Below are 17,301 nucleotides of genomic sequence, written 5' to 3' on the forward strand. Positions count from 1 at the left end.
ATCTGGTCATAGCAGAGGTGGAGTAGCAGGAGCGCCATGATAAGATAGAGGCTATGAGAGTGTCATGATATGGATTGCCAAACGCCAGCGTACCTCTCAGTCAGCGGCGATGCCATGCTTTAAATTCATTGGGGCTAGGTAGCTACTCCGTATAGCTACGTAGTGGCTAGGCGCAGGCCGATTAGAAGGCACCTTCCCTAATATCGTTAAGCCTTCGAGGGAGCTTATGCGCTGCGCCTCTCTGGCGACGACCAACAACATGGAGGCAGGGCCTCGGCCCTGCACTGCAGTGTACTGCACCCTGCGCTGCACTCGACTCCTCGTTCCCCTCGCCTAACCGCCAGGGTGTACCAACATGCTGGCTATCAGGCACGGCTATTGAGCTTCAGACTGGTATTATGATAAATTGGTGCATACCGCATTAGCCACCTTATCCTACCTACCTAGATACTTGGGGGACCTTTGAGTCCTCCCCTGCCAGATATGCCATCAGCGCGCCCACACGCGCGTTTAGCCTTGCATTGATACGAGGTATATAGAAACACTAAGGCGCTTATTCTTTCCGTGGTACGGCTGCGGTATCATGGGGCATCTTTTTGTTCCTGTCAGATCAAAGGCTATTTGTCATCTCAGTGAGTACAGGTAATCAACTAGCATATTACATGGCGAGACTTCCCCGAGGTCATCTTTTCCCACACAGAATCACAGGCCGAGCCTCTGACCGACAACCTTTGTTGGCTATAAAATCCATTCTACGAACATTCCTAATGCGAGGTACACTTAATTACGCGGTCTCGCTCAGGCTCATGCTCGCAATCCTGAGCGTCGATGGGTTTCTCTCACCATGCTTCGCCTCAGCTCAACAGTTGCGTGGAGCAACGGGCCCAGACTTCGCGACTCCTGGTGTTGGATTCAGTCTCAACCCCAACTACGGGTGAGCACTCGTGGAGCACTCTTAGGCTCCAGTCATTCCTCTACTGACAATCATACGCAGCACAGTTGCCGTACACCTTCAAAACGGATCGTCTATTGCGGTGGCCCGTGTTGAGGGGAGTCAGGCTTATAAAACGTTTATGCGGAGAGAACAGGCGCCCGCGTCCATGCCGCCATCGGACAACTCATCCTGGGTCTTTTTTTGTGCTTTTTATAACTCTGCACTTCCTGCAAAATTCCGGGCCTACTTAGGATACTGTCTGGTAGACCCCGACACCGATGCAACCCAATCCCTCCTACATGCTCTCAAGACCGCCGCGGAGGTTTACCTGGGACATGGCATCTGTTTTTCAAACATCAGCCTCCCGGATAGACATGCTGCGGGCGGCTACCAATCGCGGGTCATCGAAAAGGCAAATCGAAACATTGGCCTGACCCAGGCGATCAACACCAACCCCGATGCCTTTTCTATGACTCTTGTGGCAAAGGGTCTTGACAACTTTAGCGACCTGGATTATCTCTGGCTTGTTGTCGACTACAGCGTGTACGGAATGAACCTTGACCTCGTGTGGCTGGGCGTCGGGGGCTATATGGGTATACGCCGCCATCATAACATCACGGCAGCGAATGTCGCATCTGTGCAGTACAGCACAACGAACGGCTTCCCTTCAGATATCCGGCAGCATGCAGTACGCAAGGCTTTAGAGGAAATTATCAAGCCACCCTTCGAGGAATTGCCATGGGGAGGCGAGCTGCCACAACATATCTCAGTACTCGTTCTATATGGCGACTCCACGGACAACGAAGATTTTCGAGAAAACCTCGTCGGGGTGCTCGGGAAAGACTTGGCCTCACACGGGTTCTCCCGGCAAGCAGCCTACGCCCCTGCACTAGGGGCTGCTCTCCAGGCCTTCGCCACTATCAACGATATCTCCTTTGGTACGAAGCCGGCATTTGGGTGCTGTTTAAGGACTTGGGGACTAGGATGTCCCAGTCACAATCAGCGGATAGATATTTAATTAGAATCATCGAAAAATATATATACCAGAGACTATCTGATATTTTTATCGATGTATTATAAAGAATACTCTATGCCTATCCTTGACAGTCCCCTATCCCGCGGTTAACTAGGTCTCTTATACCCTGAATCCCTAGAATATTGTAATAATACGATAATATTAGAGGTCCAGTTATTATACCATTGGGCTTGGCTCGATATCTTCAATATTTGACTAGACAATTATAAATACTTAGCTAAGGCATAGACAATATTCAAATCGGTTAGAATAATAGAAGTAAATATACTGTATTTAATCCTATCTCAAGCTAGCGAGGTTTTCCGCTAGATTAACTTTCTAATCTTCCGATCTCTAATAGATATCGATTTTGAAATTTCTGTCTATGCTCTCCTTATTCAAGAGTCTTAATCGGAGCAGGTGAAAGCAAAAGCACTGATGAAGCTTCCGAATTCGTGTATATACCCCCCGAACGTGCCGGCTCCTTCCCAAGACTTCTGGCATGCTTCCTTTCGGACTTCATCTTCGTTATCTCGGACGTCAAACTGCATAATGCTCTTGTGGCCATCGCCGTGTGTATACTCGGCCTGCATGCGACGGGTGGCGTAGTACTGGTCGTGAAACTCAGTCTTGGTACCCTGGCATTGAAACCCCATACAGGGCGCATTCCAGGGCTGTTCGCGCTCGATCCTCCTACGTTCACACGCCCGGGTCAGTAACAGATAGATAGATCAGATGCGACTTGGAGTCATGATAAAAACTTACACAACGTCCTCCTGCTTTAGCATCCAGACAAGAAGGTCCACAAGCCCTCGCTTAATCCAGTCGTCGTAGTGGCTTGGGCCAGTATCGATAGTAAGCGATATCTCTTTCTTGTCCAACGAGGAGTAGACAACGGTTGTCTTGTGCTCGAACTGGCTCGAACAACCTAAAACGTGACACCACAGCAGACATTGATCAGCATTACGCTCAGGCGAATGGGGCTTGTGACTTGAGGGCGATGTTCCCCCCTTTATCCTTTATCCCTTACCTGATACATCGCACTCGTCGTGCATTTTGTGGATAACGTCCCATGGAGGCTGGTTCCCCCATCTAATTTCTAGATTTCGATATTAGGACCTTGTTGGCATTGGATATGGACTCCCTTGGGAAGGGGCGGGTGGGGGGAAGAACACACCAGATTTGGAGATGTCGACGTCAACGTTCGCATCACCTGCCTGCTGACGAGTCAACAAGGGAGGGGAGACGTCGCGAGGCACGGTGAGTGGGGTAAACGGCGACGTAGAGTCGCGAAGATGGTTGATCGGGGACGCAGCGGCGAGGCCGGTAAGGCCAGCGAGACCAGCGAGGGCGAGAGAAGAGGAGAGATACATCTTAGTGATTGGCAGCTTAGAGAAACTAGTCGGCAGTTGTTTTGGGGATGGTAGAGAGCGGGTTCTGATTGTGAATTGTGAGAGAGACTGAGTTGAGATGGATGCTCTTTTCCCAAGAGAAGTTGCTCGCTTTTATATTGATTCTCTATACTTCTCTTTTTGACGATATCACTTACATGCACGCTGAGAGCCAGGGTGAAATTAGAAGGGCGCTGATGATTCGGTGCCTCTCCATGCGAGTGTATTCGCCCCCAAGGGGGCTCATAAAATATTCTTAGCCTGCCAATTCAGCTCTGGCCGCAGGACCTAGCTATTCCTAGCAGCATGGCTCTGGGGAGTTCATCAGCCATAGAAGAGATTGCAGTATTGGCCAATTGTGCTATTCCTGTGACTTCGGCGCATACGCCAGGCGAGAAGCTCGCTTATTATTAGAAAATCAATCTGGACCTTGGGCCCCGCAGCCGCTGCTTGGCATTTCTGTTTATTCAAAATCAAGTGTGGTGCTACGAAATCCTGGCTTGCAGCGCTCTCTATCTGTATATTCTGCGCCGCCTGCGCCTATCGGAAGCCTCACTGCGTAACCAAAATCAACGCTTGGCGCGCGCGGACTGCCACCCTACTTATAATCCTCCGTTTGGCGGTCTGTCTCTTGGTTAGGGTTGAACAAATTGTCTGCAAAATTCACGCGCACACGCAGACTAAGAAATAATTCGCTATAATAAATCCATTCAGGATCTCTGCGGTCTGTCAGTCCTAACGTACGTAGTCGCAAATGCGACATCCATCTTAAAGAGTCCAGCCACTCCCACAATTAGTAGCAACCACCTCGATTATCATCAAGTGGAGCAAGCCCCCAAGGAGGCACGGCACGGCCCCCAATAAGACGCAGCACTCACTAGTCAGCGTCCAAGCCCACTTCACCGACCAACATGGGGAGCCAACGCCACTGTGTCAAAGCACTTCAATCGCGTTGTCGTCGGATTGTGCCGGGAATGGTCCGCACTTTTCGCGAACGTCGTTGGTGCCGTCTTTCAGGTCTGTTTGCCGAACCCAGCAGAGGATGAGCGCCTGGCCAAAAGCTCCGCTATAAAGGCCAGATTCTTCCTAGGCGGTGGATTATCCAAGGGTAATCCCGCTATTGAGTTAAAGCTTGAAGGCGTCTATATTGGCAACGGCTCGTACTACAAACTTGTAGAGAACGACATTGAGCCGGCGAACCTAACCAGGAGCGCCAGCGATTTATGGTTGGTCGAAGGTACCCAGGAAACTCTGAACTACGATAGGGACAGCCCGAGTGGTGCCTCAGACATTGAGAAAATGCTCAGCAGCCTGGTCAGCGAGGGTGACGTCTCCAGCAAACAGTGCTGCGGGACATCAAAGAATCATGATGACTGCTGGTGACACCGGACTCTTGGCTTGAATGTTTTAACGGCAATTCATCACATTATTAGCTTTGGTAATCTAGAGGCTATCGTGAACCTTGCCGTGTCTGACCCAGGGAAAGTTGCGAGGGTGGGCTCAAACAACACGGTGCATCTTAGCTTCACCGGGAGCCCCGAATCATTTTAGAAGATAGGGAGGTTCAGACTCCGCAAGGGTCTGTTGGTATGAGCATTTGGGCTTATACTTGATGGCGTGCTTTTTGTATACTCGGGGGGGTCGGATCCGTCAGACCCCCTCCTAGAAGAATTAGGGTTAGTGTCTGGTGGGTTAGGGTCCCCCCGAGTAGGGAATAGATATGTTCTGAACTGCTACTCCCAATCTTACAACTAACAATATCGCATCAAGTTCTGCCACGCAATGTTAAGACCCGCCAGGCAATTATTCCAAAGGTGGGCATCGATACGCTGCTACACCCGCCGGGTGAGACACCATTCAAGGGGGCCAAGGTGCCGTCGTCCCTGTGACGCTAGCAATTGCTCTGGCACCCCTGTCGTAATCCTTAAACACCTATATGTACTCCGTACGTCGCTGGGGAATACGCCACTAAGAAATACGCTCCCAGGAATTACGCTGTGGTGATTTGAGCCATCTCACTGGTCAATGTGCGTCTTAGTTATATATTCTTGCCAGTGACAGCAATTATTTATGTCAGCGCTAGAGAAGGGTCGTATTATAATTTACTTCGCAAGCTAAAAAAGAAACAGAACTACGACTATCAGCTATTTTATTACACTATAGACATGGCTCAGTAGAGAATAAAAGCTGTAGAGAACCCCATCCTTCAACATATGCTCTTCCTCAATAAACCTCATCAAGTTTCCGAATACTTCTTTACGTATTTCTCTAGAAGTCCATCGACATTTACAGACAAAACATCAATCATGCAGCTCCTAAACATTGTCCTCATAGCTATAGCCGCCCTCCCAGCCTCAACTTTTGCTACGCCAGTAGCCATAGACCGAGGTAAGAAGGCTCCCCCAGCCCGTGAGATATCTACTACATCTTGACCTCTACTTACCACCAGTAATCCCAACAGACCTTAGCACCCTCAAAACCAATACCGCATCCTCTCTCGTCGACCGTGACACTAGAGATAAAGCCGTCTGCCAGCAGAAGGGTGACTCTAAGTGGAATGCGTTGCGGGAAGACATTGATGTCTTAATCGGTTTCCTAAGGAGAGACGGAGAACGTTGGTGGCAGGTGTGCGACGGCAGAACGGAGAAACAGGTCCAGCGTTATTCTAAAATCTTTATCGAGCAAGACGTGAAGGGACCAGGCTGCGTGATGAGCAAACAGAAAGATATTGCCCTCGCCGCAGAGTGGATCACGCAAGATTGCACAGATTTGGGATCACCGCCCCTTGTCAGGGGCAATATTCATGCGAATGGGAATGGACTTCTTAAGGTTTTCATCGGTCGGAACTAGAGTGGAACGGTATCGTTTGTTGTGACTCAAAAACGAGCAGAGCCTAGGGAGGGGGAGGCATTGGCCCTGTTCAACAAAGGACCATGTCGGCACTAGATACATAGTTATCTTGCCACTATTTAGTGTTTTCATGTGGGACTTAAGCCAGTTGGCTCGGTATTGCTTTCAATTATTCGAGTTATTGGGACCAACTCAAGTCGAGACACTCGGAGTATGGACCCAAACAGACTCTATGCCACAATTAGAAATACTTCGTAGCCTGTGGTACGGTATTGCACCCATCGGGCTTGGCGGCATTCGGTCAGGCCAGGCGTCCTCACCGCCATTGGCCTTTGGGCTGCGACGACTCTCGCCTCAGGGCCCATGTAGAGTGTTACCCGTCGTTGTACGTCACCCACAAACATATTCACACCGGATGACCGTGTCGTTTGACATACCGCCCAGGATATTACATTCTGATTCAAGGTTGCAACACTAGATATTACCTTATCTTTCGTTCACCCATATCAGATATCATCCAATGGTGCCAGGAGTGATACCGACCCCACTCCCTGCCGCGTTTCTCCAATGTTTGCCAGATTGGGCAATCGTATCCGGAGATGGCATGGCCACAATGTCTCTGTTATCGACCACATGACGTGTCCTTCTCTTGGTCTGGAAGAAAGATAAAGCGGCTGGTGAGACACGGTCTATATCGACCCTTCACGCCATGAACAACTACAATCCTGTCATGAGCCATCAACTCAACATGGCTATGCTATTTAATCCCATACCCAACGCAGTGCAATTTGCACTCTTCGCCATCCTCTCATGTGTGGGAAGCATTTTCCTAGTTCAAAGATTGCTTCATAGGCCATCCAGGAAACCACTGACTGCACGTTCCAACCAACGTGAAGGGCCTGAGAAAAGCTATTCAGATGTCTTCCCACCTTCGCAACGGCCAGAGCTTGTCAAAGTCTTACCCGGTGTTGGCTGCAAGTCGGAATCCAATGTAGCATTATCAAAAGCCGAGTGTCTAAAGTTGAACGCTGATTATCGACTCGCCGATCCGTCATTATCCATCTATAGCGGATTCACCGTCGGAGAAGTCAGGGAGTTGGGAGACTTCCCAGACTACGCAACACTTTCGGGGGTTTCGCTGCCAGCTCCTGCCATGGGCTTCAATATCGATACAGCAATGCCACGACCGTATAGACCCTTTCGTTGGAACTATCATCAGACCATGGGTATGTTTGATGTGTCTCTATAAAACCCAGGCGCTGAACTTGGTGATAGCTCATCACAAAATGGACACGGACTACTGGATTGAGTTAGAAAATACCTATCGGGAGCGCATTTCCCAAAGAAATGATCTCTATGCTAAGCACGGGGAAGATGTACTACGGGCACTGCCTGGATCCGAACTGGCCTGCAAAGAACTTATGGAGACAGTATTGCAGTTTATCTGCGCCCGCTATCCAAAGCATTTCCAACTCAAAGGAAGCGTGCTCGTGAACCACATCCTGGGTACTCGGACAGATTTGACAGAAACAGAGCCGCTCCTGGTGCTCCTCAAAAACGTCCCGGAGGACTTTTCCATTGTGCTGCGAGACGACACCACAGGCCGCTACGTGTTCCGGGCTGGAATCATTTGCTCAAGCGTCGGTTGGAATCTTGCCTCGAAAATTGGAGCCGATATGGAAAGCATTCACGAGCCCGTGCCGGACTTCAAGAACAAACTACTCTTTAGTCTTGACCGGTAATGCTGGCGCATGCAAAACTTATGAGTGGTGTGAATTGAAGACTAACAAGCGCAGGTTCTTCGTCAATATGAAAACTTCGTCCCCCATCCAACGATCATCTTGGGGTCTGGAAATCGGACAGCCATTGTACCTCCCGTCAGATCACCCCGATTGGGCCCACCGAGAGACGCAGAATCCCTCCCTGCGACCGGAAGATATTTACCTTCGAGTTGACTGGCAGACCTTGCGGCGGCTTCCGCTGTCTGGGGCCGTCATCTTCAATTTCAAGGCCCTCTTCACGCCCCTTACAGAGTTTCGTGACGAGCCCTATGTGCCCTCTTTGCTGCTCAAGGTCCTTAACGAGGGCAAGGAAAGCATAATGAAGTACAAAGGCACTTGGCATGTTGAGCATGTGGCGAAGCCAACACTTGCGGAATACGAGAGGTTCCAGATCAAGAAGGGTTTGATCCAGAAGGACTGGGAGCCCCGGACGCTGGATGAGTCCCCTTTCTATCCTGGGTGGGAAGAGAAATGGATGAAGAATGGTTGTGTGGCTCGGGGTTGATGATTGAAGCTAAGAAACTTACTATCGGGAGACGAATGGCACAGGCAGTATCATGAAAGAATCAAATGTCTCATTATTACTGCCCGCCGCCTTGCCCAAATGCATTCCAGCGCTGGCGCTATGATGCCAAATCTAAGATCTCTCGGCACCGCTCTCGTTATGGGCTGATGCGGCTCCATGAGGCTGCCTTGTCACACTCTGCTTCAAGACGACGGATGCTGGAGGCCAGCCTCTACGTAATTGACCTGGTCTTTATAGGCGGGCTCTCGCCAGATTGTTCTCTCATTCATCTCGGCCACCCGTCAATTATAACATCGATGCACAAGTCGGAGGAGAAGGCTGGGAGTGGAGGAGCTGGACCAAATGTTGCGCCCACCGCCGAGCCAAGCACCAAACGGGCAGCGATGACCACATGAAGGTAGCAGGCTTCAATTGAAGGTACACAGCATACAGATATATTCGACCGATGTGCATTCAGAAGTATTCTGTGATGCATTTGAAGGAGAAAAAGCACATTTGTGTGTGCAACATGCAAGCCGGATATGCGGCATCATGGATCTCTCGATTGTCCCCGCATCACGCCTCCGTACTCGGACTCCGGTCGGAGCTACAATCGTTAGATTCGTCACTCGGCCCAACCTCACATCATCGCAGCCCTACGAGCCACAGTTAGGACTTCCTCCTACATTCTACCATCTTTCATGACGGCTTCGGACGGCTGCCATCACCCGCAATGACTGGCCAACCCTCAACGCTGGGCAGATGGGCTGCTTGGCTGTACCACGAGTCCGGCATCGCCTCCGTGTACCTCACAGGGCGCGACGCGTGGCTCCTCATCCTGTCGCGAACATGCCGCATGTTTGCCTTCGGCGCAGTGTCCCTCACAATAGCCCTTTTCTTCGCTGAGCTTGGCTTCTCGGATTTCCGCATCGGCTTGTTCATGAGCCTGACCCTTCTCGGCGATGTCGTCCTTGGCCTTGTTGTGACTTTGATGGCGGACGGTCTCGGTCGCCGCCGCGTCCTCTTTGCAGGCGGCCTTCTGATGACTTTCTCGGGCGCCATCTTCTCCGTCTTTGAGAATTTTTGGTTGCTCCTCCTCGCCGCCATTGTGGGCGTTGTCAGCGTCGGCGGTGGCGACTTTGGACCCTTCCGAGCCATCGAGGAGTCGACGCTCTCTCACCTGACCACGCCCCATACAAGAGCCGATGTCTTGTCCTGGTATGTGACGTGCTCGAGCTTCGGCTCCGCTATTGGAATGGAGCTCTCAGGGAGATTCGTCGATGGGCTGAAGAATCGCGAGGGCTGGACCATGGCCCAGACCTACCATGCGACCTTCTGGGTCTACATCATCGCTGGACTGTTGAACATGATGTCGGCCTTCTTCATGAGCAGCAAATGCGAGGTCGCGACAGAAACTTCGGAGCCAGCAGATGATCTTACCCGAGGCCTGCTCGAGAATTCCGACCAAGAGGAGGATGCCGGTGCTCAATCGCCGACCGCTGCGCAGTCAAAGCCCAAGAGCCGATTCTCTGAGATTTCTTCGCCTACCCGCTCGGTCATGTATAAGCTGTGGTTTCTCTTGGCTGTTGACTCGCTTTCCGACGGCATGGTCTCTCAGACCCTGACCACCTTTTTCCTGGACCGCAAGTTTCAGCTGTCCAAGGATGCTCTGGGCGATATCATGTCCGTCGCCCTCGTGTTGGCAACCATCTCTACGCTCTTTGCCGGCTTACTATCCCGAAAGATTGGCCTCCTTAACACCATGGTATTCACGCATTTGCCCTCCTCCGTGGCCGTGCTATTTTTTCCTATTCCCAGCGGTCTCGTCATCACCATCATACTCCTCTACGTCCGCATGGGCCTAAACAATATGGACCAGGCGCCCCGGGCAGCGTTTATCGCGGCAGTGGTGAAACCGGACGAACGCACAGCCGTCATGGGAATAACGAGCACCGTTCGAACACTGGCCATGGCTACAGGTCCTTCCGTGACCGGTGCACTGGCAGGCAATGACAGATTCTGGATTGCCTTTGTGGTTGGGGGGTCCCTGCGCATCATGTACGACCTGGGCCTGTGGGGCATGTTTGTCAACTTGAGACTGCACGCCCATGAGGCGGATAATTTGCCTGGATCCGATGCCGGTGACCAGAGGGTGGTTTTACACCAGACGCGTTCAGATCAGGAGGAGGGGACGGGTGCGCAACCGCAACATTGAAGGCCGGAAGCATAACGGCTGGGGGATTAGAATTCAATGTTGCAAATGGCACAAGTCGAGCCAGCGAGCCAACGGACCAACACAGGCCCTCCGCAGCCTTTGCGTGTCCAAGGGGAACCCACATTAATAAGTGTTCTCGCAGCCCCCTCAGCATTGATTCGTGGGTCTTTCACGATCCATATTATTGTCGATCTCTCGGCGTGCGCTCCAGGGACCAGCTCTCGGATGTGCTCCGAGAAACGTGAATCACAGCGCGGGAAGCCCCTTGCATGCGACGCATCTTGATGGAGAAATGGTATGCTGTGCAACATGGCACTCCGCATGGCTTTGATCGGTTTCGTGTTAGAATTTTGCACACATGTGTTCGGATGCTATAGATAGTTGAGACATGTGCTGGCCGCTGCCGGTCCCCGTATCTTGGGTCTGGGGACCCCAGGATCCCCAAAACCTAGATTCGCTCCAATGCAAACGGCCACCCCGCACTCGTGGCCGGTCTTTGGAATGGACTACTCTGGGGATATCAATGGCAAAAGTGTATTTGACAGTTGCAAATGGGCATGGCGCGACCCCCGATCGTTGAAGAAACACTGCCATATGGGATTGTGACGAAAAACGCATACCAGTCACCAGACCATGCATCCTCATCCCACCATCTGACAGTGATGGCTTCACCCTTGCTTCTTGGACGGTTCTTGGCAAAGCGTCTTGGCAAGCTTGGCATCAAAGTGGCGGTCCCGAATTACCTCGGTGACATCAGTGGCGCCTGCAGTAAGGCGGATGGTGGTTGGGTGGCTGCAGTGGCTGCAGTGGATGCGATGGCTGCGATGGCTGCTTGCAGGCTGCAACATTTCATCCCCTGTATCCATGACGACGAGGCCACCTGCTTGGACGAGCCAACAAGTCAACCAGGATGCGGCTTGTGGTGTTTGAACTTTGAAAGCTTGGAGCTCGAAAGTAAACCAGCAGAGACAGGTCGGCCGCGCTGAGCCAACCGCGCTGACACAAACTGTGTTTGCGACACGGGAACTTAAAATCCTAATCAGGCAGCCGAGTTTCAAGTCCCAACCCATGCATTGCCATGGCCACCGCCATGTTCGGCGATTTTTATTGTGGCTTCGTCTTATCCCGTAATTGGTTCAATCGTGCTTCGCTTCTGGGGGAGACGAGGCTGCGAGTGCGGAGTAACCCTAATAAAAAGAAAACAGAACGGAACACGACCTAAGAAAAGTAAAGGAGAAGTAAAGGAAGGCATTGCTTTTGAGCAGATTGCTCCTGAACACACGCCAGGGCATTTCTTCTTGTCGGCGATGTGTGTCCATGCGCAAAACAATCTCACATCACTTCTTGGCCATGTCAGAGAGTGGCCTTTGCTCAGCTTTCCTCATTACGCCCAGGTTCAATCCCTCTCTACCTAGCGATGTTGTGTCTTGGGAGTCAAGCTCGGACGGGTTCTCTGGCGAATACCAAGACGTCTGCCTGGGGGTCTGGACTCAAGCTTCCGGGGTCGCCGTCCGAATAACTTCTAATAACTCAGGCTCCAGACTTTAAATGCGCACGTATGGAGATGAGACAGGTCTCAAAGAGTCTGATCATCGATTAATCTGGGCCCGGCAGGATCCGAGAGAACAGTGGGCAGAGGACACCGGGCAGAGGATAGTGGACAGTGGGCGACCCTCTTGCGCTGGAATCTAGATGGTCATGCAAGCGGGCCCGCCGTTACATATCTGCCCATGGGGCAGCATGCGTGGCCGAAGGTTATCCCCAGGTTGGCGAGAGAGCAGGGCGTTGCTATCTGCCGTCATCATCGTAATATCCTTAAGCGACCGGGGGCAAAAGGAATGCCGGGCGCGTGTGTACGAGTTACTAGTAATACTACTCTCTGCCACTGGGCGCCGCCGGGCTAGTCGGAAGCGTCAGCAGGCGAGAGCTGAGAGGTGAGAGTTGAACCCGTATTATCCGTCCCAGACCTGGTACCAGTCGACAACGACCAGACCCAAAGCAACCACACAGATGGCACTGTCTCAGGAATGCGCGGACCCCACAGTGTGCTGGTAGAGTGCGGGGATAAGGATGAGGAGCTGTCGCGTGTCAGAGAGAGACTCGCGTTGCTGAGCTGAGGGAGCTTCAGCGCTAGGTTCAGTGTGCTCCTCTAGTGCTGAGGGCTCCCCACGGGCCACTGCCGTCAACCGTCAACCACACACGCAGTGCACCCACCAGCGTAATACTGAGGCAGTGAGCTCAGTGCAACTCAGTGACCCCGTCCAGTGAGCCCACCTCACAGGCTCACTCTCTCACTCCACCCCCGGTCCCGGGACTGTGGAGCCATCGCTCCTTCCGCGCACTTTGTGTGGTCGAATCGTAAAGGCAGGCGGCATGGAAGTTTTGGATGATGCCAGCAGGCCAGCAGCGAGCACGGAGCAAGCAAGTGCGTAGTACGAGTACGAGGTACATTGCCATCAACTGCCGTCATCATGCCCAAACAGGTCACCTCAACCCGTCCCGACAGGCGGCGGCAATTTCGGCACGGAGGACCAGCGGTTTCCACTGGGCCACTGGCAGAGCCTGGCAACCCCCCGGTTAGGCATCCAAATTACTCGCAGGAATGCTCCACCCCACCAAGTGCAGCACGCCTCAGTCGCTAATACCCGTGAAACCTAACAGCATGTTGCCCAGCAGTCAAGACTCTAAATTGAGTTGCGAAGGGTCGTGTTAGGACCCCTCTGGCGGGCATTGGAACTCTGATGGTCCGGGGCACTGGTCTGAGATCCTCGCCCGAGAGACTGTCTGAGAGGCCGAGACTGCTTTTCACGTGCCAGTGCTTCCACTCCCACGTTGGAAGTTGGAACTTTGCAGGATGCCAATGTGCCATGAGGGATCCCAGCCGGTGGGGCCGGAACCGGGGTCGACAGACCGCAACCGTCTGGCTGAGTGATGAAGTCGCGATCAACACCACGCAGCACACTGTGGCACACGCGCACACACCACGAGGAACAGGGTTGCTTCGTCCAACTCTGACAACGCTGACTCTCTGTTGGCTGCTGCTTAATACCCCAGAGTGGGTCTTGGGGGAAAAGGATGGAGAATGGGGTGACCTGGTGCGGAGGAGCCGTACAAGTATATAAACCCATAGCAGGGGAGCTTCGCATCACCTTTGTGAGAAGATCTCGCGCGTCCACATCTCCCCGTCACCTGCTTGTGGTATCTCCCGCTCACTGAGCACCCAAGAACTACCATGGATAAAGACTTAACTTCGGGCCTCGAGGTCGCCCACGACTCCAACAATGGAGAGAAGAAGGTCACTGAGGCCGGCCAGCCCGACGTGGCCGTAGGCGACGGAACTGGTCGCCGCAAGTCCACTGCCCTCAATATCATTGAGAACCCGCTGCATGTGAGTTTGACCATCCTTCTCCCCTTCACCCTCCCCTCCAGCTCTAACCCCCTTGCCCACCACAGCGCGTCTCACCAGAGCAAGCTGTCGCCGATGCCAAGGCCTATGCCACGGAGAACGACATGGCCGAGCACGCCGAACTGTTTGGTCGCGCTGCTCTCGTCGCCCGCGATCCCAGTAGATACGCATTCATCACCGAGCTTTCGGAGGATGAGAAGGCCGCTCTCGACTACGAGAAGCACCATAAGTGGCATGGCCCCAAGATGCTTTGGTACTCGATTGCATTGTGCGCCGTCGGAGCCGCCACCCAGGGATGGGATCAGACGGGATCCAATGGTGCCAATTTGACCTTCCGCAAGGACCTGGGTATCGCAGCGGAGACTCCCCGGAACGACTGGCTCTTCGGACTGGTTAACTCGGTTATTTTCTTCACGGCCGGCCTCGTGTACGTGTTCTGATCCCTTGCCTTCTGCTCGCGTCCATGACTGACTGACCCGTGGCTCAGTGGTCCCTTCATTGTCGATCCCCTCAACTACTACCTCGGCCGCCGTGGCGAGATCTTCCTCACAGCCCTCTGCCTCACTGCTACCCCAATCTCCTCTGCCTTCGCAAACAGCTGGCAGGAGTTGTTTGTTTCCCGATTCGTCATGGGCATCGGTATTGGCGCCAAGAACGCCACCGTCCCCATCTTCTCTGCCGAGATGGCCCCAGCTCGCGTTCGCGGTGCCCTCGTCATGTTCTGGCAGCTCTGGGTCGTGGCAGGTTAGCTCTCCTCCTTGGAGCCCTTGCTGATAACTCATTCCCTTACTTACTGTCAACTGCAGGTATTTTCCTGGGATTCTGTGCCAATGTCATTGTCATGGACACTAGGATCGCGTGGCGCCTCCAACTAGGCTCGGCGTTCATCCCCTCTTTCGTCCTTGCCGCCGGCATCTGGTTCTGCCCGGAGTCCCCGCGCTGGCTCATGAAGCACGGCAAGCACGCCAAGGCCTTCCGGTCGATGAATCGCCTGCGAGCCCACAGCATCATTGGCGCTAGGGACTACTACTATTCATGGGTTATTTACAAGGAGGAAATGAGGGGAAGCGTCGGATCCAACTATTTCACCCGTATGCGGGATTGCTTTACCATTCCTAGGATTAGACGTGCCAACTACGGTGCTTCCACGGTCATGCTTGCTCAGCAGATGTGCGGTATCAACAGTAAGCACCCTTCACCCCCATGTTTCATGTGCGAGAGGTTAATCTCTAACACCTTTTAGTCATATCATTCTACAGCGCCAGTATCTTCACGCAGGTCGGCTACAGCGAGAGGGAGGCCCTGTACGCGTCGCTGGGATATGGTGCTATTCAAGTCGTGGCTACCATCCCGACCTTATTCCTCATTGATACCAAAGGCCGAAGAACCTTGACTCTGATCGTAAGTCGAGCACCCTCCCAGCACCCTTTATACCATGTGGAAGGGACTAATAATTTTCTCTGTATAGACATTCCCTATCATGTGCATCACCTTGTTGGCAGCCGGTCTGTCTCTGCTGAACAAGAGCAACGTCAGAGGCGAACAGATTGGACCAGTCGTCCTGTAAGTTTCTACCAGCCTTTAAAAGCCCCGAGAACGCAATTAACAGTTTTTCTTTCCAGTTTCGTATACCTGTTTACCATTGCCTACTCTCTAGGAGAGGGACCAGTCGCCTTCCAGTACTCCGCTGAGGTTTTCCCTACCATCCAGCGTGAGCAGGGAATGGCTTGGGCCGTCGCTATTAACAATACTTTTGGTGAGAACGACAAACCATGGTTGGCAGAGAATCCCGCTCACAAAAACTTCTAGCTGGTGTTCTCGGCTTAACCTTCCCTCGAATGACCACGGTCATGACTGCCACTGGAGCTTGTTAGTAGCCTCTTCTGGAGCCACTCGACGAGCGACATGCTAACATTCGTTATAGTCGCCTTCTATGCCGGACTTAACCTCATCGCCTGGTTTATGATATTCTGCTTCGTCCGAGAAACCAAGCAGCTTACCCTCGAAGAGTTGGATCGTAAGTTGACCTTCCCCCGCCCCAAATCCGAATCCCTCTGACGTCTCTCACAGAGGTCTTCTCGGTTCCTACCAAGGATTATATTGGCTATGAGATCAAAGTGTGGCTTCCTTACTTCGTTAAGCGGCACATTTTCCGCCAGAGAGTTACTAAGCCTCCGCCGATCATCGAGATTGAGAAGCCCCTCGATCCTAATGACTCGACTTAGACGGATTCCTTTCCCAGCCTACATAGCTCCCACAATTATCCCTCTAGAATATTGAGTTCATTCCAGAGAGTGAGCTTTGCACAGACGGATACACATGGATGGTGAACGAAAGATACCAGATTCGTAATGTCTTTTTTATTCATCTCTGTTTGGGAGTCTGCAGTAGTTCCAAATATCTAAACTAGACTCCCTGCATCAGTTCTTCGGAGCAGGGCTTATACTCTGAGGTTGTTGGCTCTACCCGGGAATAGGCCTGGGTTGGAGAAAGTTTATATTATTAAATAATGCATACCATGCCATCTTCAGGTCAGCACCGAACTATATACATGTATGTGTGATCTGATAAGTATAATATTTTCCCGGGATCATACATAGTATATGAATCTTGAGAACGAAATCCCTGATGGTCGTCTGATAATCTTTGCCTACCTAACTCGCCCGGTGTCATTGTCACTCTAGGCCCTTCAGATTTACTATACAGGAGCCCCCCACACAGCAATGAGCACCAAGAGATGCCAGACCAAGGAGACACAGGCATCCTTGTTCCCCTCAGTAACGTGTTTCCAACATCCCCACAGCCAAAGGCATTCACACAATAGCAAAATATAGAGCGCAGAGTTCCGGAAGACTGTGTTGGAGACGCAAGGGATGCTCAACAAGTCCCACGCGCACAACGCCGCGACAGTCAGCCCCAGAGCTACATATTGCAAGGTGGACATGACCGGTCGCACGCCCGACTTGACCAGAGCCGCCACGACGTACAGGTACTTGTGCATTAGGCTGCCCCATGCCCTCGCAGCGACCTTGACATCCTCGCGGTTCTTGAACGGGAGGTACACGCGAGATGTCCCCAAGTCGCAGTCGCTGCCGTAGAGATACCTCATCATGACATTGTTCAAACCCACTGCTACAAACCCCAACGCTCCTGCGTATATGACCCCAGCCAATTCATCGCTCCAGATAATGGGCGAAAAAAGCG

General features: G+C 52.4%; 4 protein-coding genes across 4 annotated transcripts; 3 read left to right on the top strand and 1 right to left on the bottom strand.

The window, feature by feature from the left end:
- Positions 1-2,356: 2,356 nt before the first annotated feature.
- ACO1O0_005840 (uncharacterized protein) lies at positions 2,357-3,004 on the bottom strand (the record flags this gene model as incomplete). The annotated part of the gene is made up of 3 exons (XM_083195247.1): positions 2,357-2,642; positions 2,715-2,877; positions 2,980-3,004. 3 exons carry the CDS (start codon positions 3,002-3,004, stop codon positions 2,357-2,359), a joined length of 474 nt encoding a protein of 157 aa, XP_083048263.1.
- A 4,472-nt stretch (positions 3,005-7,476) lies between these two features.
- Positions 7,477-8,476, top strand: ACO1O0_005841 (heme-dependent oxidative N-demethylase family protein; the record flags this gene model as incomplete). Its single annotated transcript, XM_083195248.1, has 2 exons — positions 7,477-7,928; positions 7,987-8,476. 2 exons carry the CDS (start codon positions 7,477-7,479, stop codon positions 8,474-8,476), a joined length of 942 nt encoding a protein of 313 aa, XP_083048264.1.
- A 733-nt stretch (positions 8,477-9,209) lies between these two features.
- Positions 9,210-10,691, top strand: ACO1O0_005842 (major facilitator superfamily domain-containing protein; the record flags this gene model as incomplete). The annotated part of the gene is made up of 1 exon (XM_083195249.1): positions 9,210-10,691. One exon carries the CDS (start codon positions 9,210-9,212, stop codon positions 10,689-10,691), a length of 1,482 nt encoding a protein of 493 aa, XP_083048265.1.
- Positions 10,692-13,923: 3,232 nt separating this feature from the next.
- Positions 13,924-16,322, top strand: ACO1O0_005843 (uncharacterized protein; the record flags this gene model as incomplete). The annotated part of the gene is made up of 9 exons (XM_083195250.1): positions 13,924-14,079; positions 14,145-14,524; positions 14,585-14,841; positions 14,904-15,281; positions 15,341-15,498; positions 15,566-15,660; positions 15,720-15,853; positions 16,022-16,114; positions 16,168-16,322. The coding sequence occupies 9 exons, from the start codon at positions 13,924-13,926 to the stop codon at positions 16,320-16,322; spliced, it is 1,806 nt and encodes a 601-aa protein (XP_083048266.1).
- Between the last annotated feature and the right edge of the window lie 979 nt (positions 16,323-17,301).

Source organism: Amphichorda felina (genome assembly GCF_050947745.1).
Source record: "Amphichorda felina strain 45539 chromosome Unknown scaffold_6, whole genome shotgun sequence".
NCBI lineage: Eukaryota > Fungi > Ascomycota > Sordariomycetes > Hypocreales > Bionectriaceae > Amphichorda > Amphichorda felina.